The sequence below is a fragment of the Lepisosteus oculatus genome, chromosome 20 (assembly GCF_040954835.1).
Source record: "Lepisosteus oculatus isolate fLepOcu1 chromosome 20, fLepOcu1.hap2, whole genome shotgun sequence".
Classification (NCBI taxonomy): domain Eukaryota; kingdom Metazoa; phylum Chordata; class Actinopteri; order Semionotiformes; family Lepisosteidae; genus Lepisosteus; species Lepisosteus oculatus.
Window position 1 is genome coordinate 4,081,169 of NC_090715.1, and position 24,779 is coordinate 4,105,947.

Sequence of the window (24,779 nt, forward strand, 5' to 3'; positions counted from 1 at the left end):
GAGCGGTGATGTAGCAGCCTCAGTTGCCTTTGTCGTCTTACCCCACCATGGCTTTCTTTACAGTCCAGTGTGGGTGGGGAGCTGACTTCGACCGTGAAGCTGCCGGTGAAGGTGAAGGTCATTCCCACTCCTCCACGCAGCAAGAGGGTGCTGTGGGATCAGTACCACAACCTGCGCTACCCCCCGGGCTACTTTCCCCGGGACAACCTCCGCATGAAGAACGACCCCCTGGACTGGTGAGGCTCGCACCCCAGCTCCTGATCTTCCCCATCTTCCCAGGAGAAATAGTGACCTGCAGTCTGTTCTTTTAACTGTTGACAGCAGTTCCTCACACTTACACTCTGTTTGGTGTTGAATTTGTGCAGAGCAGCTTTATGGAAACCAACACCTGTGGAAAACATTAAACCCCTGATACTAAGAGTAAATGAAACTTGAAAATGAAATCCAATAAATGCAAAAAACATCCCCCCCAAAGGATTGTTTTAATGGACTGCCATAAGCATTGAGCTGAGAAAAGTCTGCCTCCACTACACATTTACCTGCAATCAAAATGGACATAAAACTTTTTAATATGATCCGTTTTTCATATTTCTTGAGAAATTTCATTACTTTGCAGATATACAAGAGATGCATTGCAATTTCCTAACTTGAAGCACTTTTTTTTTTTCTTGCGGCAGTTAAATGTTTTGTTTTAATTGATCCATTTCAAGGAATGGTGACCACATTCACACCAACTTCCGGGACATGTACCAGCACCTGAGGAGCATGGGCTATTTCTTGGAAGTCTTGGGGGCGCCTCTCACCTGCTTTGATGCCAGCCAGTATGGTGAGATGAGAACTGCTTGACCTCCATTCTCTAAAGCCTTTCAGCACTGCAGAGGCTCAGGCTGCAGTTAGATTGGATGCATTTAAGCAAGCGTTATCTGAGCAGATCAGGAATCTCGGGCTGCCCCTTTCTCCCCCAGTCTGGGAGTCTGGTCCTTCACAGCTGTGGCTCCCGGTGAATGGTCCCTGACTGGCCCCCTTCCTGTTACCGCTTGTGTTGTGTGCAGGGACTCTGCTGATGGTGGACAGCGAGGAGGAGTATTTCCCTGAGGAGATCACCAAGCTGCGACGGGACATTGACAACGGGCTGTCGCTCATCGTCTTCAGCGACTGGTACAACACCTCCGTCATGAGGAAGGTCAAGTTCTACGATGAAAACACCAGGTAGGAAATGGGCACTGAAGGGCATTGGGCATTTGGTCATTTCTGTTGGATCTTTTTTTAGGATGTTTTTTGGCCTGTATTTAAAGACACTTTTTACAGTTAAGTTTTTCAAAGTAGGGGTTGATTTAAACGTCAGTCACAATGGAACACCCATGAGCACTATGCTCGAGTCATGTTAAAATGTAGAAATGTCTCCCTCTGGTGGTTTTGTGGTTGTGTTACAAACCATTGTCCCCCTTGTGGCAGTGAACCTGCCAACCTCCTGTTTTGCTTGGCTTTCTATTGCAGACAATGGTGGATGCCCGACACAGGTGGGGCCAACATCCCAGCGCTGAACGACCTCATCTCAGTCTGGGGGATGGCATTTAGTGATGGCCTGTACGAAGGAGACTTTACCATGGCTGATCACGACAGTAAGAATTTAATGTTAAGTTTATCTGTGTGCGCTGCAGGTGACCCTGTCACTTCTTATCTCAGCTTCTGAGAGCAAGATGGCTTGATTGAGGTACTCTTGTTAGATATTTTTTCCTTGAGTATTGCCAAGAATGGGGTGCAGGATTTTGGGTCATCAGCCTTATTAAGAGCTCTTCAACAATTTAAGTCAATGCATAACCTAACAATAAGTATGTCATCTTGCCAGTGTACTATGCCTCTGGATGCAGCATTGCGAAGTTTCCTGAGGATGGAATAGTCATAGCCCAGACTCTGAAAGACCAAGGTAATGCAAGTGTCATCATAGCATCATTCATGCTTTATTTTACCCTGTCATCTTAACCTGACTCTGGCCGTGTTGCGTTCTTAACCCCAATTCTGTAGGATTGGAAGTGTTGAAGCAGGAGACTGCCGTGGTGGACAATGTCCCCATACTGGGGCTTTACCAGACGCCCTCTGAAGGAGGGGGCAGGATTGCTCTGTACGGAGACTCCAATTGCATAGACGACAGCCACAGACAGAAAGGTAAGGCACACCTCCCTCCCTGATGACCAGAAATACAGCTCCCAAACAGTCCGAACTGGAGAGCAACAGATCAGAGTTTGGAAAGGAGATGAACAGTGCTTCCCCTCCCACACCATACATCAAAGCGAACACCATTACTGTGTTTTCCCTATGTAATAGGACATAGTATACTGGGGCAGCCATAGCCAAAAAAATGACGAGCGCTTCAGGACTCGTCAGCAAGGCGTTAAAATGAATGGGAGCAATCGGCACAGGCGTGGGGAGCTGTTTGGGCTCGGCTGTTGGGTGACGTAGCCGGTGGGTTGTCTCTTTCTCCTTGTTCCCAGACTGTTTCTGGCTTCTGGACTCCCTGCTGCAGTTCACCTCCTTTTCCACGATCCCTCCCAGCCTCGCCCACTCCAAGAGCAGACTGCCGCCCCCCACGGGCACAGAACGCCCACTGCCAGAGAGACTGGAAGGTGAGGCCGGTTCACACCCATTTGTACGGCCCATCCATGTAGATAAGTTTGAGAACAATGTCCGGGTGTACAGAGGTGTCCCTTAGCAGTCAGCTCCGCTGTCTCCCCTTCCCATCAGGAAATCACCTGTATCGGTACTCGAAGGTGCTGGAGCCCCACCTGGGAGACCCGAAGCCCCGGCCGCTCCCTGCCTGCCCGCACCTGTCCTGGGCCAAGCCGCAGCCCGTCAACTTGACCGGACCCAGGTCAGTGCTCCCTCCGCTGGGCAGATGGATCTTCTTCTTCATAAACCGTGTGGGTTTGTCGTTTGGGAGGGGGGAATTAAGAACGCTACAGCAGTTTCTGGATGGGCGTGCCAAGGGTTAGCTCATGCACTTGTCTTTACGGGTTTGCGTGCTCTTGATACTTTTTTAATGAGAATAAGAGCACTGCACGTTGATTAAGAAAAATGTAATATTTGAATCTAGTATAAATTAATAAATTAGTATGCATGTCTACACCACATAGCTTGTAGCTAGTAGCATGTTTGGTAACATTTAAAAGTATTTGGTAGCACTTACTGTGATCCTTGCCCGGGCTTTCCATTGCTGAGCTCTCTGATATCGGGATCGTAGCAGAATTAAAAACTGCTGTGTGTCAAGGCGGATCGAGCAACAAGAAAATTCACTGTTTTCACCCCTGTCATCTCCTTATTAAGCTCGTAATTTGAAATCTTGACACAGAGATTTTCCGGGTGAATAATACAGTGAGAATTTACCGTGAGGTGGCCAGTGTGATCCCCCATGATCTTTCCAAATCCCTTCTGTTTTCTTCCCATATCAGGGCCACCATTAGTTATCACAGAAAATATTTTCTTGTTTTTAATTCCTCTTTCCTGGAATGATTAATACATGTCTTGGCTGTATCTTCCCTTGTAGTTGTGCCATGCATGAGGTTTGGTTAGCACAGCTCTTGAATTACATTTGAGTCACAGTATCTCACAAGAACTGCTAATCATGGTATTACTTATATATATATACAGTATATATGCACTCAGAGCACAAACAGCACAATCTTTGTTGAATAAGTCCATATTAATTTGTCCAAGATGAGCAGGCATCTAGGTTTGCTTTCTTATCAATGCCATTTTCTCCAAAACAACTTTACATTCGAGTGTGAAAAATGTTATCAGCAGCACGGATTGCAAGTTCTCCTATGAAGACAATAAGCTAGCCCTGCTAAAATGCACTTAATAAACCAACTGACTACAGCAGATAGCTGTAATTTGGTAGCATGTTTTAGAGAATTACAGAACAGTTAAGCAGTTTTTCTTTTTTACTACATTTTTGTGGCTTATTGCCACCACTCTGCTTTAATTAAAGTTTTTTTTGTCACTGTTACTGCTGCGTTGGAGTCTTATGAAATGCAAATGAACACTAAATTTGTCTTTTATTGCAGTAACCTTTGGAAGAGCCAGAAACTACTGGCGATCGATATTGAACCTCTGCCCAATTTTAGGCAGAATCGCCCTCAAGTGCGCCCTCTGTCCCCTGGCGAGAGTGGAGCCTGGGACATCCCTGGGGGTGAGTGTCGAGGTTCAAGCAAGGGCTTGACTCCCACAACGATCTGAGCCTTGTTGGAAGGCAAGGCCTGTCGCTTGGCATCAGTGCATTTTCCACCTTGACTACATCCAGGACTCTTTATTTTAAACTCGGATACGTGGTCTGTGCTGTAGTCTAAGACCAGAGTTTCCCCGATTGTGGGGACTCACGCACCCTGGTTTTGAATCCGCCTGAGCACTTGGTTTAATAACTTAACCCATCAATTATTAGGGTTAATTTGATCTTTGTGTTCCTAAACATGTAAGATCTTGCCTTTTAAATATTTAAACATCTACATCTTTTTGTAGAAAAAATCTTGCAAAGTTGCTTAACTGTTTGCTTTGTTCAGGGTTTATATGAGTAGGGCTCAGCTGCAGTTTAAAAACAGGGGGTGCAGGTAACCCAGGATTAGGAACCCAGGGGTTAGGACTGTCCTTTAATTCCACTGCTGTTTCTCTCCCCAGGTATAATGCCTGGACGCTATAATCAAGACGTGGGCCAGACCATCCCAGTCTTTGCCTTCCTGGGGGCCATGGTGGTGCTGGCGTTTTTCGTGGTTCAGATCACCAAGACCAAGAGCAAGCCGAAGAGGAGGAAACCCCGAGTGAAGCGACCCCAGTTCCTGCAGCCGCCCCACGCGGGCAAGACCCCCACTGTGTGAGCCGCAGGACACCCCCACGGGTCGCCGTGGCTGTGGACGTTTCTAACGGGACTCCGTTCTGCTCCCTCTCGGAGAACACTTCTTCATCGCGTGCGAAGCTGCAGCCTGTGACCGCAGAGGGTAGATACTTTGGTCCACTATTTGGCTGAAAGTCTTTCAGGATCAAGTTACTCCCAGGAAGCCTTTTCGGGATGGCACATGTTCCATGGCACCTCTCTCTCCTCAAAAACGTTGCTTTGTGTGCATATCGGACCTCTTTCTACTGACCAAAAGGAGGAATCGAGCTGAAGCCCATGTTTGTTTTTGTATTTATTGTTTTGCATTTGTAAGGGAATAATTTTCCTATTAGGGCTCCTGAATGAACAGGGTGTGACGGTATCAAATTGCAATGCATTCTCTGGTTTTAGTGGTGTACCGGTGGGAAAATATGCTTTTTTTTTCTTTTTCTATGTCCTCCAGGCAAGGTTTTTCTTGGTGTTGTCACAAGTCCTTGTCTCTCTTTTTATAAAATGGCATCTACTATGGCATTTTGTAAATATTCATCATGATTTCACCATTATCGGTGGAGCAGGTTTGCAAACTTTTCAAATATATCTTATCAAGTATGAAGCTGAAAACTGGTGCTCTGACTCATCTTTTCTGGTTGCTGTCAAGTATAGCTCCTCATCCACAATCCACGTTTCTGACATGTTTCTGGGCCTCCAGCTGAGCTCGGAAATTGAGCCTGGATCAAGTCGCTGTCTGATTGTAACCAGGGGTCCCCCAAGCTCAGTAAAGAATTGGTGGAGCTCTGATGGGGGGGTGGGATTAGTCTGCCAGATTGCTTTTGGCTGAGCTGTGATCCTACCACCTGCAAGCTCACAGCAATACCAGTAAGTGAAGCAGCTCTCCTCTAATCAATGGTGTACTTCCTGTATGTTGCCATGGAGCCCAGTGAGTGCAAGGCACACTGATGAGCTGAAAGAGAGTGGTGATTCCCAATTGTATGGATAATTTTTGTCTTTAGAATTGCCAATTATAGTTGTGCATTACCAGAATTTTAACATCTTCAATCATTCTAAATAAGTACCGATGGAGAAAATGGCAGTGCAATTTACACTATATACTGGGCTGCGCATTCAAAACCAGTGTGGGAGGCTGCTGTTGTAATCTTGAGCAAGGTTTTTCTTTGATTGCTTTGGTACATTCCCTGCTGTATAAAAAGCTCTCTAGGTGGCCATTGTGGATGAGAATTTGTTTTGTGGTTAAATGCAAAAGCAGAATTGCATGGAAGTCTGACTCTGCAGGACTGTGGAGTCTTGCCCCTTTAGTGCGATTCAGATTGTTTACAAGATGAGGTAAGTAAGCAGGCATTTTGCCTTATCTCTGAGCAGTGCTGAGGCTTGCAAGACCTTTGATGGAATTTGCTAAGCCTAATGTGGAGAGAGGTCAAAGCATCCAATGATTCATGACCCAGATCTAATAAAGCACACTTCAGACCTACCAGGTGCAACGAGGTGGAGAATATAATGGATAAATGGCTTGAGAACAAATACACATGCACCATGATGGCCTTGGCAAGAGGCTCACTCTGTCACAACAAAAACTGCAAGAAAGAACAACCAAAAATAGAAATGAGAGAATGTGACATATGCATAAGTGCAAAGGTCAGATTAACAGATGTATTCTGACAGCTGGAAACACCCCTCCCAGCTAAGAAGACTGAACATTTCAGCTCACTCTGGATTGTTTCAGTTTCTGGCAATAATTAAATTGAAATAACTTGTGCCCACAATCCGTATGCTATCGGGGTGTTCAGTCTGATTTAAGTACTGTGTTGTTGGGTGTAAACTAGCTATTTCTGGTGCTGTTACTAAAATGGGTGTTTTTTTTTTAAATTAATCTGAAAATTAATTTAAACCAGTGAATAACGTCTAGTATGCAGGTAAAGTGCCAATCAACCAAAGAAAAAAAAACACTTAAGTGCAGTGGGGGAACTCTACTATAAAGAGTTTGGCAGGATGGTTTTCTGTTTCCCAAGAAACATCACAATCCATTCAGGGCAGAGCAGACAATTTAAGGTAATATATAACTGGAGGAACGTTTAAAATGAGATTCATTGGGATAAAGAATGTTGATTATGGTCTCAGCGTTATTTGATATTTATTAATCCAAGTTTTAAAAGTTAAGACTATCAGCCCAGCTGCTTAAACATGCTTTTCAGGGAGCAGCTTAAATTCTGATTGAGAAGCATAACTGGGAGTGGCACAGAGCATTCCTTAGAAATCATTCATGAAAGTCTGGAATGCATGTCTGTTTTGAGGAAGATAAAAGGGTATAAGGTGGTTGATGAATTTTTTACATTTGAAGCCAGGGTTTTTAAATTACTGCTTTCCTGGCACCTGCAGGCTCCTCTCTTATGGTTCCTTTAGTATAAATAGAATCTAATCTGTGAATTCTAAAGGCCATTTTAAAAGCTAGTCTTTTATAGAGATGGGACACATGGTTCCACCAACAGAGCAGCTGAACTTGGCTGAGGTGAATGCTTGAATGGGGCTTCAGATTAATTTTTGTGACTTGCAATCCTGTTAGATAGTGTAATGGATTGCAAATGATGACAACCTTCAGCCACGATTGCATTCACATCAGAGGGTTATTCCTAGCAAACATCTCAGATAGAAATGGGAATTGGTTTTATAATGCATGAAAGACTGGACTGCCTCCCATTTTCCCTAAGCACTTTGTGCCCAGGAAACCTCCAGAGAATTGGGGATTTACGCTTTGTATACATTTGATAGCTTATTTTAGTACACCTTTGAGATTTGGGGTCAAAGAAGTCAGATCTTACCCTTCCGGTTCTGGCTCAGAAAGTGTGCTATGTAGCACTCTTCAAAAAGCATTTAAACCAAACAGGATGTGGTCTCCGCCTGAATTAATTTGGGTTACGAGTAGTGATCCTTATCAGCTGTTTCCAAACCTCTGTTGCTCTGGGTGTAGAGCTTGGCTAAAGTAAGGTTAACAAGATTAATAACTGTCAAATCAGTCTCTACTTCGTGGTAAACCATAGCTTTTCTTGAACGGGGACAGTAAGCAGTGATGACTACACTACTAGAAAGCACATCCACTGCAGTGGATAGGGAGCAGTGCTGAACATCCAAACCTAGCTCAAAAATGTGGCAAACTAACAGTCATCTGATTTTTGGAAATACTTGATCCTGGGGTCTCATCCTCATGCAGATAAGACTATTAGGTACAGCTCTGGTAGTTCTAAGAAATGTCTGTCTAAAAGTGACTTTTGTGCAAGCTTTAGGAAATCCCTTCCATTGTGAAGACATGTTAAAATTACCAACTAAGTGCATGCCTACCCCCACCATGCCCTACCTGAAGTAGTTATACAAAATAACTAAGGAAGAATGGTACTGTAAATTCACCATGGCCCAGACTACAATTGAATCTAATAAGCTACTAGAATAGATGTACTCCATCACTACACATTAGTAACACCTCAGCTCAGCTGGTTCTGTACTTAACTACTCACAATCCATCTGGTGTAAAACGCAGGAAGTTACAACAAGAACCAGAAGACCCTCCAAGGTAAGGGGCACCTCTTCAGAGGTGGTCAAGTTACAGAGCAGCATAATAACTTCCCCTAGTGCTCCTAGTTAAATAGAGGAGGACTTAATTGGCATGTTTCAGGATGACATGTGGAGATCCCTGCTCTTGCCCAGCATTCTGGAGAAAGGGAATCTTCAAAGGGTTGAAGGTTGCTGGATAGGTTCTGAAGAAAACAGGCCTGTAGCAGCTGCAGAAAGCAAACAGCCGGGAAACCCCGTTCCCTGCGTGCCTGGCACTGTGGCTGCTGTGCTGTTGCAGCATTGATATGCCTGTGATCCCTTGGTCCTGTTGATACTCATGTTCTTCTACAATTGCAAGGCTTAGGCTATTTAATTGAACAACCACAACTGAAGCTACTTGGTTATTGCAAGGCATGATTCATCTCTATTCAGACCTATACAGTACCTATCCCCAGGTTTCCCTCATTATACATGTTAACATATAGCACTCTTCCTGCAGGTAACATTGTTGCCTAGGAAACACTACCCCTGCAAGTACTGTTATTATCAGTTGCTGTTCTCCCCATGATCTTCACATTAATAAAGCATCAGATTATTGATCTGTGGCATTAATAAGTGGTACCACAGAGGACAGCTCAAAAGGTGTTAATGGCTGTATACAAAGAACTTCAAATGACACCTTAACTTTATTGCACAGACATGCCAGAGGATCACCATACAAGCCACATTACAGATGCAGTGTTGAGGATGTCCCATTCCTGTTGTAGACCTTCAATTACCAGTCTACCTTCTTCCCATGCAGTTAGCAGGGCTCTTTTTCCTAACAGGAGAAAAAAATAAACGGCACACCTTTCAAGAAAAAAAAAAAGGAGAGGCTAATGACCAAGTCCTGACACTTGATCACCGTCTTGGAATAACAGTTCAATACCAACAACATTCCTACACTGGAGTTCTTAGCTTTGAGGGCACAAGCGCCTCAACCTTACCCAGATCATGAGCCATCATTGGAGGAAAGAGAATGGCAACACCATCCCACACTTGTCCAGTGGAGATACTGCTCACTTCAGCACAAAAGCATTAGTCCAATAACCCAGTCATTTTACCTAAAAGGACCTTCAGTTTCTGCCCATTTCAACAGTGAAATAAGTATAGCGGTGCCCTACCTGGGATTTCAGTGGAGAGATCTCTCCTTACTGTGCAGCAGCATCTAGCTGGGTTTCAGTGTCCCAGAGACAGGAACACAACTGGGCTCTTCCTTGTATACAACTTTCCTCAAGATGGATCTTCCAGGTATCCAATGCAAGGTATTGTACATACCCATGAAGTCTCAATTCTGCAGACAGAATCACAAGTCTGTGCTTAAAACTGTACAGTCTCCAGACTCAGTACGGAAGAGCAGCCAGCTCACCCTCAAAGTCTTTGAAAGACTAGGACACTAAGCAACAGACCAGCTGTGCTTTTTTGCATGCAGCATCCTGAACAGCTACAACAGACTAGAACTTCACCTCAACCCAACATGTTACCCACCCAATAGCCGACACACACCATCTCAGCACCAGCAGCAATCCCTACTGGACAGCATTACTTACTGCATTTCCAAGCCACAACACAGCTTCTCAAGTCCAACAGATCAGCTAGCTTCAATAACAGTGTTCCGATTTAATTGTCCAAGCCATTGACATCTTGCTCTTCTCATCAAACAGATCCCACTATTCCTGGGCCATTGGAACAACAGCAACACAACTGACAATAAATAATTCTCCTCCCCAACTCAATGTAAATGTTTTCCTCCCAAGCTTCACTTTTATAAGCTTCTTTGTTAATTACAGGGGCTTGGTTAATTCCATGGGAACCTATCCCGAAAGCCCTACAATCCTCATGTGGAATGCCCAGGTGTGTCTTGCTCAATAATGCTCACCTGCTTCCAGATCCCTGCCTGCTCAGAAGCCATCTTGGCTCAGAGAAACACCACAGTCTGGGCTTGAGCCAAAATGGAAGGTTCCTAGGGAAGCCTTCTAGAGACACTACAACATTGCTTTAATACATTTTCCTTGAACATTAATAGAAGTGTGTTCTTTCTAAACCTTTTAGCATAGCTCAATCTATTTCAGGAATAGATTAAGAAAGAAAGATAATGATTTTATTATGGTTTATATATATTCCATTACACAAATAGAGATTTGTGATTTTAACATTGAAATCACTTCAGCACCCAATATTATTTCTCTTCCTACGTCAGAATGCTTGTCAGTGCCTGCTATAATTGGAACAGTGTTCTCAGTTGATGTATTGCAAAGGAGCAAGTCAGAGCTGCATAAGAAAAACATGCTTTGCTAATGGAGTCCTCTGTATTTAAAAAATAATACTGATTGATGAGAGTGTTGTAATTTCAGTGGACTAAGGAGATTGAGGCAGGACTTTGAAACATAGAATTTGCCTTCTAATGTTTTTGTTGCCCTGTTTTGGCTAATGATTGTTTACAACTTTTTTTGTGTTGAGCAGCCTCCTTCCATTTTCACGGAGAATTGGGTGGTGGTTTGGTAAGTAGGCATTTAAATACATTAGCAGGGTAATTCGTTTGGATAATCAGTAGAGTCTGGAAGAACATTTTATTTATTTCTGCTTATGGTTTTGGTTTTTCCTCATGTACTCAGACAACCCCATCACCTGTTAGTGATGAAGCTGAAGCTGTGTCTAATAATAGCAGTAGGAAAGAACAGGTCTGGCAGATATGAGAGCAGAGAAGTGGCTTCAGTTCAAGAAACTCCGATTAGGGGAGAGACATGAGTGTGACGGTCTCAGAGGAGACTGGGGAGAAGAATATCGAAGGAATCCTGGAAGGGACCGAGAGAGATCACTTATTCCAGGTGGAAATTGTCCTTTATAAAGAATGTGATTATTCACAGAGAGCAGCCTGTTCAGTGTGAGAACGGGGCTCTGCAGTAAGTCCATTGTGAATGAGAAAGTGAGTTAGGGCTCCACGGAGAGGCGGACTGAGTTAGCAGTGGTGGCTGGACACAGGAATGTGTGCTGACAGCTGTGTGTGCACAGCCTAGGACACGAGAGTGAGATGTCTGAGAGGTTGTGTGGGTTTTAACATGAGTGTGTGGAGTCTCAGCCTGGGAATGAGGTGCTGGAGACTCTGAGCTGTGGGAGACCCAGCCCGGTGGTGTTGGGAGATGATGTCAGTGGCAGGGAGCGGACCTGGAAGTCCAAGGGCTGGCGGGTCACGAGAGGAGGGAGCAGGAAACTCCATGAGTCATCGGGAGCAGGCGGCTCCTGGAGAGATTGAGAAGTGACACTGAGGTGCAAGGAAGGCCTTGAAGAGAAGCAGCCTCGGTTGTTGCTGTTGGCCTGCCAGTAAGGCAGAGAAGGCAGTAGAGCGACTGTTTCGAGGGCGTTCCACTGCTGCTCCCCGAAAAGGACCAGCCAGAGGGTGAGAGCTAGAGGTGAAGCTCACTGAGCTCGGGAAACCACGAGTGAGGGGCTCGGCGATGTGAGAAACCTCAGCCATGAGCTCAGAGGAGATGAGAGAGGACAGAGGCATAGGAGGATTGTAGACTGTGGCCTGAGAGTCCAGGAGCTGGGGGCCCAGACATCTTGGTGTAGGCGTCTGGTTGCTCAGATGAGGGGGCTGTGATTATCAGCAGGAGAGGAGAGTGTGTGTAAAGAAAGAAAGTTCCCCAGCAGGCTGTCAGGGGTGTGGAGGTGTGTCTGGAGTGTTAGATATGTCTGTTGGTGCCCATAGTGGCGTCAGACGCCTCTGTGCAATCAGCCAGCTTTCTTTGAGCTAGTTCTTCCTCCCTGCTGCTTTCAACAGCTGCCAGAGTCTCTGCCTGAGCCTCTCGCAGTATTCATGATACTTGTACAGGACACCATTGGCTCAGGCGCTGATCCTGCTCTTGACCTCTGTAGGAAATTGTTCATCTCCTGCCAGGTAGGTTCAGACTCTTCAAAAGGAAGGGAGGGTTCGTCTGGTTTAACGAGTGTAACCGTGTTGTCTGGGGTCGCTGTGGGTTCTTATAACTATTCTTCCACCTCCTCTCTTGTGAACTCCAGCTTTCCTCATCTTTTATCCATATATAAAGCTTAGGGTTTATATGCACGGAGACTTTATTTGAATATAATATGTACTTCAGTACAGTGCACTAATGTTGAAAATATGCTAATGAGTTAACCAGTTATAAAAATGTAGTTGCAGTGTGATTATGCGCTGTGAACTACATTGACATGAACAAAGGGAAACGTGAAAGGATGTCATGAGGAAGTGTAGTCAAATGTTCCTTTACACCAAGAGTTGTGGGAGAATGGCATAGGCGATCCAGCCATTTTGTTGAAACCAACAGCCTAATCATGTCTCATGAGGTGATCGAATCAAACTGATAGCAGTAGCCAAAAGGGTTGCATGGATTGAACACTGTCCTCTCATTTGAACTTTCTCATGTTCTTGTAACTTCTTAAATTAACTTCTTAAATGAACATATCAGCTGAATGGCACGACTAATAAAAAGTACAAAGGTAGTAAACCGAGTGTGTGGTGAGATAAATAACGTTATAGAACAGTAAGTGTCCTGCAAAGATCCTTAGACCCCACAGCTCACCTACAGTTCATTCACATTCCTGTGGCTCTCAGATACTAATAAATATTAAATAGCCTAACTGTGATTACTCAGGTGGACATGGGAAAAAAGCGATTTTGAAACTTGTAACTCATGGGGGTTCTGAACGCATGCTCGAGGAGGAGGAGCCAAGACGAAAGAAAGCTGTACCGTCAGCCTGTAGCCACGCCCACTCGAGTGACATCTTTCTCAGGCCACGCCCCGCGCACCTGTCCGCCAGGTTCTGCGGGAGAGAAGGACGCTGAGCGAGTTTGTTCCACGGTTTTTATTCTTATTTTCTCATTTTCGTTTATTTGAACGTAGATAAAATTTTACTCATGTAATTATGAAGTCCAAATCTCGCAGGAGAAAGAGGTAAAACACGTCTTTTCGTTGGGAGCTATATAGCAGTTTTCATGTCTTTTCTTTTCCTAGAAAATGCTTTTGTTAGTTTTAACAAGCCACTTGTGTTACACAGACAGCGCGTCTATTCCTTTTACATGGAGAAAAGCTCTCTTGTAGGAGTAAAGACACTGCTGTTTTGCCAGAATGAAAACGTCGCTTTCTGTATATCTTAATCTTTCTTGATCAAACATTTCGTTAACTTGGTTCACAAAATCAAACGTGGGCATTTATCCAAACCGAAAGTTGCCTACATAGAATTGTAGAGCTTTTTCATTATTTTCTAGAGTATGTTGGGTGATATGTTCTTATATTCTTGGTAAAATGTAATACTTTTTAGTTTAAATTCTAAATTCTGCTGTTTTGTGTCTTCAGTTTAGTGTATACGGGCAGGACATGGCTCGCATTAAATAATGGGAGTATAAACGTAAGTATAAACGTTTTATTAATTTGTTTACACGTATTTAATTCAATTCTGCACTATCTTGCCCTGGTGAAAACGAAAAGACCTTGGTTTAAATTGAAAATTTAAATGCTCCTCTAAATGCGTCTGTTCTTGTGTTTCCAGCTTGGTGTCTTCGGGCAGGACATGCTCGGCTCAGCTGCGGGAATTATCTGTGTAAGTATAAACCTTTTTATTCGTTTACACCACACGTATCAAACTGAAGTACAGTATATACTGTCCCTCCCGAAAATTGATGTTGGAAAACGTGATGCACCTCGTCAAAAGTAGACTCAAACTAGGAGATACTAGATTTCTCCACGGCGGAAGTGGTTTTGACCCGACAGCACTGTAACCCTGCGGTTTATAGAAATCATTTTCTGCTAAAACTGCGATCACTTTTTACCTTTTTTGATGCGCATAATACAGATTCACAAGACACCATTTTGTTAAATGTTAAAACAAGGGAGCCTATAAAGATTTGGATAAATTATTCATGTGTTAACTAAGTTGTTTCAAAAAAAGAATATGTAGCTGTATTGATTGTGTTGTGCCTTTGGTATTCAACTGTTTCATCTTCTGAACGTGTCAGTCAATACAGAGGTTCGATTTATTGTAAGTAGCTGGGATAATTTCGAGAACCCGTTTGTAACAGAAAGCACAGCTAATACAGATTTCTGTTGTTTTGCAGGAAATCCAACGAAGTTCCAGTCTTCATTCTGGTCGCTGCCTCGACAGATGCCTTGGAGAACCAGTAACGTGCTGTATGTTTCTGTGTTTTTCCATGTAGTCTTTTCGTACTCTGTTGACTTGTAAAAGCATTTAGCATTAATATAGCCGAGCTTTGACACTTTGTAATTTAAATGCATGTTAATTTTCACTTTAAAGCCTGTCCATGTCATTACTGGAATGCTTTGTTTTGTATGCAATTTTCGCTCAATAAATTGATACTTGAAGTTTGATTTTGTTCTTTCGTTTTTTGTGCAGAGTTCTGTATTCCCTTGGTCCTGAAAAACCTTGATGGTGAGTTTTTTGGCGGAGAGATTTTGCAGTTTCTTTAAAACCATGCGATGGGCTGTTTTATCCTTGAAGTCCCGACCGCAAGGGGACGCCCTATCGCATTTTGACTTGAAAACTGCAGAGGCTACCCCCTTGTTAAGTGGGTCCAGATTTTCCCGCCAAAAAACTTAGTATATATCGGGTCTCTTTCAGGGCGTGGTCTCCTCCCATCAATCAAACCAAGCCTCGCCCACCCCCTTTTAGGAGAGGGGTTGGGCGGGGGCTGGCTGATTGACCACAGCTCTAGCCAAGCCCCCTCACTCCCAGCTGGAGAGGAAGGCAGGTTGGTGATGGCTTTGGTCCCTGCAGAGAGGCAGGTCACCTGGAGTGGACTTAGTTACAAGCTTGTCAGTTACAAGCCGTGACTGATGGGCTGAGTCCGCCCCGGGTGACTCGTCTCTCTCGGGACCCAGGCCATCACCAGCCCGCCTTCCTCTCCTGCTGGGAGTGAGGGGGCTTGGCTAGAGCTATCCTCAGTTCTCCTCCCCCCGGGGCTGTACCTGCGCTCGCTGCTAGGGACCCTAACCCCCCAGAGACTATCTAAAAAGGCGGGAAAATTTGGAGACACTTAAAAAGGGGGTAGCCCCCGCCGTTTTCAAGTGAAAATGCGATAGGGTGCCCCCTTGCGGCTCGTGGCGCAAAGTGCAAAACAACCCTTCGCATGATTTGAAAAAATACAAGACAATGCATGAAAAAATCAAGAGCTTTTATTGCAGAATGCACAGCACATACAGTAGCAGCAGTCAACAAGAAACAAGCTGGTCAAGAACTTCACTACATTAAGGTCAAGATACATCATTGAGTCGAAAACATTACAGATCAAGCCGCTGGTTTCAAAAATGAACTTGAAGGAAAAGCACACTTGTCAAGAATAACTTGCCAAAGCACGACGAGTTGCTGGAGAGGAGCTGGAAAGGAGATCGCCGGAGCGCTGAGGATCAGGAGCCGCAGAACTGAAGGCAAAAGAAAAAGGATCAAATTAACAAGATATCAGATTTGCTGAATCGATTCACTTGACGTTCTGAAGTCTATTAACGATTTTAAATAAGCTGCCTGAAGAAAGAAATATAAAAACAGATTCAAATTCAATAAACCAACAGGTAACTTCAGGAGAAATCACACATAAATCCCAATCCCACTACCCCAGAACTTCGAAAATAGGTTCAGCCACGTAGAAATTCAATATATAGTATGTATAAATATATATAGTTAGCATAAATCGTTCTGGTGTTAAAATGCTGGAAATACACATTTTCACTGTCGAGTTACACATTTAAATAGTACAATAGAAGGTAGGAATATAACTTACCTTGGAAACTATTTTCATAACTGGAGGCCCGTTCTTGAAATATTATTGTCGCCTGGAGACGTAAAAAACAACAACAAACGAATTAGTTTATTATATATTTTACAATATTTTATCATTTTGGAGTCACCATGTGAATAAAAGAACCAGCGCCTCAGAGCTTCTGTTCAACAAAAGCACAACGAAACGAAAATAAGTTATATAGTTAGTATAACCCTGTTCTGGTGTTAAAGTGCTGGAAAATACATGTTTCCCTGTCGAGTTACACACATATAAATAGTATAACGGAAGGTAGGAATATAACTTACCTTGGAAAAAACTCTTTTTCAGAACTGGAGGCCCGTTCTTGAAATATTTGTATCACCTGGAGAAGTAAAAAAACATCAACAAACGAATTAGTTTATAATATTTTACAATTTTGGAATCGACAGGTGAATAAAAGAACCAGCGCCTTAGAGTTTCTGTTTAACAAAAGCACAACGAAACGAAAATAAGTTATATAGTTAGTATAACCCTGTTCTGGTGTTAAAGTGCTGGAAAATACACGTTTCCCTGTCGAGTTACACAGATATAAATAGTACAACGGAAAGTAGGAATATAACTTGAAATCTTTTTTTCACCTGGAGAAGTAAAAAAACAACAACAAACGAATTAGTTTACACAGCTGCTGACTTTATAAAGCAAATGTTTGAAGGTAAACTACAGCGTTTTATCGATAAAGGAAACAGACCTAGAGGTACCATATCTTAAAAAACATTAAGACTTAATTAAGACTTCGAGAGCACGCTCAAAGAGATCACAAATTTCGGCGTCCTAAAACACATATTAAACCGAAACAAATGCAATAACAAAAGCAGAAACAACAACACATTTTGTCTAGCTTTTCTGAAAGTGAGATTTGATTTTTTTGCTCTTAAAACAAGAAAATTAGAAATAAAACGCACACGCACCTAACGCCGCAGAACCTCGCCCCGCCGCCATCTTGCCGGGCGCACCTGTGGAACAGGTGGACGGGGCGTGTCCGCTGAGGAAGGTCACTCTGGGGGCGGGCTCGGCTCCTGAATGACAGCTGTGGATTCCGCTACAAGGGTTCAACACGGATGTTACTGAAGATAAATAGAAACTTTAACTCACCGAATCATACATAAAGAATACAACCGCTAAGGATTTTCAATAGTGGCATTCCCCTGAGAGGCTGTTTGCCGGTATGGTTTAGCTTGCGGCCGGTTGATTGAATCAAGAGAAAGGTGCTGCTGAGAGACCCCTGTCGCCCCTAGTTAGGACTGCACCTCTCTTGCACTGCTAGTGCCCCACCTGTCCTGCAGGTGTCTCAGTGGTATAAGGGGCTGCTTTTTAGAATTCAGAACTATTCATTTACAAAGGACTTAAACCCCCCATTTTCCCCTGTTTTGAAGGGCCCCGAAAATGGAGCCCCCAAAACGGCCGGCGTGGTAGAGAACAGCCACCTCCACAAACTCACCCCGCCAGCCCGAGAGCCGAACCCGGGGCTTGGATCTCAGACTGACGGGGAGGCTCGGGGCTCGTCTGCAACTCACGGCACTCAGCGGGAGTCGATCTGCTTTTTTAAACTTTAGACGTGTCCGATGGTTCAGCCCGCGGAGCCACCAGGCCGGCCATGGAAAACACCGGGCATGAGCATCTCTTATTCAGTCTAAAGCCAAGTCACAGTCCCGAGACGAGGCGGTTCCCCCTGTTTGCTCGCTTTTCGTGCAATAAAGGTTCTAAGACGCCTTTGTAAAGCGCTGTTCTAGCGTTTTGTGCGACTGGACATGACTTGTTTATCTTTTCGAATGACAGTGAAAAATAAAGTATAAACATTTGCAGTAGAGTTGGGGGAGCCTGTATATCACGTGTCAGACATGATGTCTAAGAGGTCAAAATGTTTTTTTTTTTAAATGTATGAAGACTACATACTTAAAAAAACTGCATGAACGATTAAACGGATGTAAATGTTTTATACCCGGTGTCTTGGCAGAGTATCCCTTTGGTTACTTTATAACAGTAGGTGTCACGATATCATATATTTCCATGAGCGTTTGACAAGGTTCCTTCAGTTTAAAGATTTAAAAATCAAAAGCAATACATATAAATACAATGTGAACACGTCTTCGCTTAGATAACAGAACAGCGATAGGGATGTAATAACTAGTTTTGCTATGAGTAGAGCATCAAATCGATCCTTATTATTACTATTAGAGAAGCCATCATTTAATATACTATAAAATAAAGTTACTGTAGTCAAGTGCAAAGAGTGCTGGTGGTAAACATGTTGGTTATGAATATCAGATGTCTGGTAATGAACTAGTGGAAGCAGTGTGCGACAGGTATTTAAGAGCTTCATAATAAAATATATTATCTCTCTAAGAGAGAGGGATGAAAATTATTTTTTATTAATTTTTAAAAGTCGTCAAAATTCAATTTGATGTTGTACACCGAATACACAGGTTATACAGTGAAAAGAGTTGGGGACCACTGTCCATGAGCGACGTACTGTACAGTGTATCTGTGCTTGATCCAAATTTAAAAGACGAATTCTGAAACACGGTTTGTGGCGCTAGGTTATTAGGTTGACGCTAATTTATAATCTTTTACTATTCATGATCTGAATCCCTGAGGATAAATAAAGTATTTTGAATTAAACTGAATTGGAACAAATCGTAAATGTTCAATTAAAGTTTCAACGAGGTTACATAATCAATACTTCAATACCATGACATGGATAATGACGTTTTTAACTTTGATATATATTCAATTATTTTTTGTGGAAAAAATATTTTTAAATATTTCCAGAGGCTGCATGTGTGCGAGAGTAAGAGTTCCCAATGTAGCTTTACAGATGTGTTATGATCTACCTTGGTTAATTTGGTACAAAGTGCACCTAAAAAACAAATTCCTGGTTCTTTTTCACGTCTCCGAATTTGCTTTTTCATAAATTTGCTTTTTCGGTCTCTTACTACAGGAGGTGCCAATTCTAGTATTTTTAAACACGTGGATCGAATCTTTAAACGTCCCTTGATTTGCATTTTTAAAACGGACACAAGGAGAAACTGATTGCTTCTTCAGATTTAAAAAATATTGCCATAAGTATTAAGACGTGCTTAGTAACGCTTTTTTAAAGTACAATTGTTTGCTAATATTCGCTTTTTAAGGCTAGACCCGCAACTGTTGATTACGGTATGATATTGGAGACAAACTTAATTTTCCTGTTCACACAAACGCACAGCAAATATGCAAAATCAACCTTCTCCAACCCCGCACTCCGCAAACAGAGAAACAAAATTGCAGTATTACCCTCACATCCGGAGCCAACTTCACGGAGCTGGTCAGAGGATCACCAAACAGCCCAGTTATCCGAGTTCCACATGACACACGCAGTGTGGAGGATGTCCCATTCCTGTTGTGGAGCTCCAGTTGCCAGTCTCCACTTTACCCACGTGGAAAAAAAAAAGATCTCTTTTTTTCAGCAGGGTGAAAAAAAACAGCACAGCTTTCCTTTGCTTCTTGAAAGGAAGAGATACCTTGACCACGTCCTGACACTGTGTTGTTGGTCATGGTAGCATTATCTCAGAGTAACAGCTCAATAGCAACACACTACCAGCCCTACCAGCACGTGAGGGCAATGTTGTTGCAGGAGCACATCGCCACCGGCACGCGGGTGACCTTTGTAGCACCTCCGCCATGTGATTCAGGCGACAGAAACCCAGTGCAGAGAGCGTTTGGAGATCCCCTGGAAGGATATGGAGATCCTGGTGTTCAGACAGGCTGTGGGTGATCGGAGACGCCCTCTCCTGCTCTATGCCCAGATTGTGGGTCTGGCCACAGGGACCTGCGACCCGCCCCTCCTGGCAGCGGAAGGAAGGTGTGGACCTGCCTCACGTGGAGAGAGCCCTGCGGGCCGGGGAGCTTAGCCCAAACTCCGACCCGGTTCTGATCCTGGGTGCTGGGCTCACAGGTGCCGATGCCATCCTGGCCTGCCACCACCAGGCAGATCTTTGAGATCTCTGCAGCCTTCATCCGCATTGACTCCAACCCCAACCTCTTCTTCCTTCCCAGAGCTGGAAGACCCCTGTCCCTGGAGCTGGAGAGGCCAGCCGGTCAGCTCCAGGAGGAGCCCCCTGGACAGGGTGGCCCCGGGCAGCCTGGCCTGTTCATCCTGGGGCCACTTGTAGGGGCTTCCTGCAAGGTGGGGCTGCCTTCTCACTGAGGAAGGGGGACCCTGTTTGAAGGCTTGAGATGAGACGGACCAACTATTCCTTTTCTGAATGACACAGTCCGGACCTGACAGGATCAGGTTTTGGGAGAATCTGAATAAGCGTCCAGGAGTTCAAGTGTTCATTGTCTTTGTCCGGAACTGAGTCATACTGTACCAATTTCTTTTTATGGATTCAGCTTGCCAACACATCTTTTATCCCATTTGATGGCTTAACAACTCTTTTAGCAGTTGTGGAATGAAAAGAAATGAAATGAAAACTCTTGCCCTGTAAAAGGGGAATTCAATGTGTTTCTAGGGGTAAGCTTTTTATACAGTTCAATTGGAATTGGAAATGGACACACACACCACACACACCGTATCCTCGAAAGCAAGTGTATTATAGGTGTTTTGTATTTATCTTTTTTTGAGTACCATTGGTGTTTAAATAAATCTGAGTGAAAGCTCTAGTATTTTCTGTTTACTGTTCCTAGTATTTGAAACAGTGCAGTAGAGGCTGTCTTGTAAAGGGTGGATTATAGCATGTATTGTTTCTGCAAAGTGTAAATAAAGGTCTGTTCTTTGTATAAAAACCACATTCTTAATTTATGATGTTTTCCACTCCCATCCCCCTTGTTTTCAGAATGAGGTTCTGGAATCACACTCTGACCTTTCTTATTTTGGAAAGAGAAAAAAAAAGAGAGTCACAGAGTCCTCTTTTGTTCCCTGTGGTTTATCCCTGAGGATTTTGAGTAAAAGTTCCAGTTTTTCAAATCATAATGAAACCGCCCATATAAGTGAAATAATATCTAAAAATGTGGAATTATTCTAAATTATCAAGCAGTAAGTGAATACATGACTAATTATTGTGAATCAACTGCTTTTGTCACCTAAGCCTATCTCAAAATTAAGTTTAGCGTAATTTTGTCATTTTTACTCCTGAGATTGTTCTGGAGCAAAGTGTTTTAAAGAAACGTAAAACTTAACTGTGTGTTAAAGTAATTGCACGTTCAGTTCGGTCCACGTGTGTGTGAAACGCCGCAGAGTCAGAATGACCAGCAGGTGCAACAACGAGGCTCGGAAAGAAATTTCGGTTTGATTTGAACAGCGCTGACTATTGTAAAGCAAAGCTCAAGGAAGGTGCCTCATCTTTCTGTTCTAGAGGCATCACAAGGATTGTGTACATTCTCAGTGGCTAGCAGCATCAAAAAACAGTGCTTCCCTCCTGGCATTTATTGATGTTTTGATAAGCCATGAGGTTATCGGTGTCCTTTAAGTGACGCAAGACCTGTTGCATGCATTGAGAAGGAAAATAGGCAAGCAAATATTTTCTCAAACTTTAATTTAGCATGTAATTATGTATACTTAGTAAAGCCACCCTTTTGTTTTAGTATGAATGGGGATTATTTAGTTCCATCATAACACATTACATGGGATTTGGTATGAATATATAAATTCTAGTTGTATAATATTTGTCTTCCCTAAATGCTTTACATATATGGACACCGAGAAAGCGAGTGGCCTAAATGTGTGCTAATTAATACACTTTTTATTTGATATAGCACCTTTTAAAAGCAATGATCTCTGAGTGTCATATTAAGTCCTACAAACTACATATTTCCAGGGCAGCAGAGTGGAGCAGTTATTAGTGTCTGGGACTCATAACTGGAAGGTTATGGGGACTGAATCCCAGGTGAGAGAGTGCAAATGTACGTCACTTTGCATGAAAAAGCCAGATAAACGTGTTGTGTGTCATCTGTGAAACAGATCAGCCCTTTTGCTGCGGCTTTCTGGAAGTTGTTAAATGGTTTTTAACCAGATCAGCCAGTCGAGCTCCTCCTGGGATGCACTCATTTCCCCCCTGATTCCGGCGCTGTCTGAAAATTAAACCGTTTATATAATTAACACAGGGGCTCCCTGCTGGACTTTCCCTTTGGCTGCTTGCCTAGATGTTAACCTGTTCAGGCGCACAGAGAGCTGCCTGGTTCCTTTGACTCTGCACGGCCTGTAATTAAGAGCCTTACAGGATCATCCTGGCCTGCGTGCCTTCCTGGAACACATCACAGTCTGCAGTTCAGTCCTAGAAGCTAGAAACCCCATCATCTTACTCTTAAGCTAAACACGACCACGTCAAAACCACAGAGGTTTAAAAGATGCCAAAGTTGGGGGGGGGAGGAGACATCAGACAGGTATATGGGGAGGGATGCATTTAATGAAGACAGTAGGTGGAGAGCAGTGTGCCGGAGCAGAGGCAATAGAGAGCCTGTTCACCTAGGGAACTAGTGCTACTATGCAACACACACAGCAGATGGCATCAGTGGACCTTATGCAGAGATTTTAGTGCTTTTCCTAGAAGCTGGTCTAGTAGCTACATTACCTTCTTATTATGGACAGGCTCAACCTTTGGAATAGCAAGACAAAAAGTCCATTTAGAGATTGATAAAAAAATAAAACAGAAATGTATAAAACTACCTAATCTGGGATCAAAGGCTGTCTTAATAGTTTTGTACCCAATGCATAGTTTAGTGCACACACAATGCCACTAAGAAAGCATAAAATTAGATAAAAGTCTTAGATTAAGACTGTTGAAATTAGTCCTCCGAAAGAGATCAGATTAAAATAGCAGGTTCATACTGTATTAAAGATGATAACACAGCCTCATTTGTGGCAGTCAACACACCCTGTTTCGTCTGTTTCAGAGTGGGATTGCTATGACTGTCTTTGCCACATCAAAGAAGGCTGGGGAGTCCAGAAAATTGTGCAAAGACTGTTATTAAGCAAAGACTTTAAGGTTTCACATCATCCAAGAGTTGTGTGTTCAGGCCTCAACAAGAAAACAGTCTAACTCTGGAGTAAAATGTCTCTCTTGAGCTATACCTGCTTGTCTCTTACTGAAGTAGGGAATGCATATCTCCTTGGTCTTTTATGGCATTTTTTCTTCTCAAGGAAATAAAATATTTAAATTAAAAATATTTAATGCCCAATAGCTTTTTAGCCATAATCACAAAGCAATACATCTGTCTGTCACCATCAAGGTGACAGCTGGACATTGTTGGCTAGTAATTTTGGTGTTTCTGGATATTTTGATACAGTTTTGATAAATATCTATAAAGACCAGGTTTTTACACACAGGAAAACAAATCAAAATGTCAAAAACAAAAAAACAAAACTTTCGACTTTTACAGAAGACAGAAAAGGCAAATAAATACAAAATGTGTATTAGCTCTCTGAATAAACGTGAATACATGTTTGTGATGGATACAGCAGTTGGATGCACTTAATATTCTATTAAAAGCTTCCCCTCATTGAAATGACTCATAGTGCAATAACTCTGTCAACCAGCTGAGGGCGGCAAGTGACTTCTTTGTAATTGTTTCCAGGGTGTTCATCCTTCAATCCTGCCTTTGACAAAATGACAGGGAGCTAGAAAGTTCCAAAATTTGAATGAACTACTTTTTCCAGTTTCACTTCGTGAGTGAGTGAGTGTAGGTGGTCTTGCAGTGTAAAGCATGGAGCTCCACACAGTCACTAGACTCAAATTGTGATGCAGTGCTGTCAGAAATTGAGTCAAACTGCACTGCAGAGATTTGCCCCTTCAATTCAATTTATGTTACAGTGTTGTTCTATGGTTATCATTTTCTTGTCTGTTTTTATCTCTATAAAGCAGTGCTCCTCACTCTTTGCTCCTAATGGGTTAATTGAATCAGCATTTGACATAATTGGCCTTAGTTCCCTATAGCAGGGGTTCACAGTGCTGGTCCTGGAGACCCACACACCTGCTGCTTTTCATTCCAGATGCCTATCATTACTTAACTGAAGCCTTAATTAAACTAGGTTTACTTGATAAGTCACACCTGCAAGTTTTTTTAACTCAAAATGTGCCATTTTATGTGGCTTGTGAAAAGCAATCATTGAAAGGTAACCTTCATTGCTTTCCAGAGCCGAAATCACTCAAACAGCTCAAATCGATCCCATTGTTAAGCCAACTAAGAGCTCAGTTGCGTAAAAGAGAGCTCGGCTACAGCCAATCCCAGCAGGAGTGTCTCCAGTACCAGGGTTGGGAATCACTGACTTACAAACCCTGCTGGGCCTCGGTTCTCCCTGACCAGACCAGGAACAAGGGTCACATGGGCTGCTCTCATCAAGCACTTAGCAGTGAGCTATCCGAGGGGCACTGTACAAACGTGTTAACTGTCTAACTTATTTTGGTATGCGTCCATGTACGAAGTGAGTGTGGTACAGACCTGTGCGCAAAGATGAACTGATTGGTGACGTGCGATTTCCACCACAGTGAGGCGTGTGGTGTGCCCGCTAAACAGCCATCAGTCACCCTCTGTCACCTA

The 24,779-nt window shown here is 43.2% G+C and overlaps 1 protein-coding gene and 3 long non-coding RNA genes across 10 annotated transcripts in view; 2 read left to right on the forward strand and 2 right to left on the reverse strand.

Moving 5' to 3' along the window:
• mbtps1 (membrane-bound transcription factor peptidase, site 1) overlaps positions 1-5,482 on the forward strand; it is a 23,171-nt gene extending 17,689 nt beyond the window's left edge. For all 3 annotated transcript variants that reach the window (XM_015368588.2, XM_006641398.3, XM_069181190.1), the window contains 10 exons: positions 64-236; positions 711-826; positions 1,053-1,209; positions 1,498-1,622; positions 1,850-1,927; positions 2,026-2,166; positions 2,493-2,624; positions 2,743-2,869; positions 4,062-4,186; positions 4,669-5,482. In XM_015368588.2, coding sequence (XP_015224074.2) covers positions 64-236; positions 711-826; positions 1,053-1,209; positions 1,498-1,622; positions 1,850-1,927; positions 2,026-2,166; positions 2,493-2,624; positions 2,743-2,869; positions 4,062-4,186; positions 4,669-4,865 — 1,371 coding nt within the window. In that variant the 3' untranslated portion in view covers positions 4,866-5,482. The remainder of the gene's footprint in view (positions 1-63; positions 237-710; positions 827-1,052; positions 1,210-1,497; positions 1,623-1,849; positions 1,928-2,025; positions 2,167-2,492; positions 2,625-2,742; positions 2,870-4,061; positions 4,187-4,668) is intronic.
• Positions 5,483-9,086: 3,604 nt separating this feature from the next.
• Positions 9,087-10,185, reverse strand: LOC107080037 (uncharacterized). The gene is made up of 3 exons (XR_001480934.2): positions 10,009-10,185; positions 9,583-9,752; positions 9,087-9,239 (listed from the first exon to the last, which is right to left on the reverse strand). It is a non-coding gene; the product is annotated as an uncharacterized lncRNA (long non-coding RNA).
• A 547-nt stretch (positions 10,186-10,732) lies between these two features.
• On the forward strand, positions 10,733-14,884 carry LOC138224354 (uncharacterized). Of its 4 annotated transcripts, XR_011182821.1 has the most exons (6): positions 12,127-12,356; positions 13,093-13,392; positions 13,795-13,846; positions 13,988-14,038; positions 14,553-14,625; positions 14,849-14,884. It is a non-coding gene; the product is annotated as an uncharacterized lncRNA (long non-coding RNA). The 4 variants fall into 4 exon arrangements; XR_011182819.1 differs by lacking the exon at positions 14,849-14,884 and having other exon boundaries at positions 14,553-14,790; XR_011182820.1 differs by lacking the exon at positions 14,849-14,884 and having other exon boundaries at positions 13,093-13,287; positions 14,553-14,790.
• Positions 14,885-15,611: 727 nt separating this feature from the next.
• On the reverse strand, positions 15,612-17,341 carry LOC107080043 (uncharacterized). Of its 2 annotated transcripts, XR_011182817.1 has the most exons (4): positions 17,177-17,341; positions 16,535-16,590; positions 16,230-16,281; positions 15,612-15,873 (listed from the first exon to the last, which is right to left on the reverse strand). It is a non-coding gene; the product is annotated as an uncharacterized lncRNA (long non-coding RNA). The 2 variants fall into 2 exon arrangements; XR_001480941.2 differs by lacking the exon at positions 16,535-16,590 and having other exon boundaries at positions 17,177-17,327.
• Positions 17,342-24,779: the final 7,438 nt, after the last annotated feature.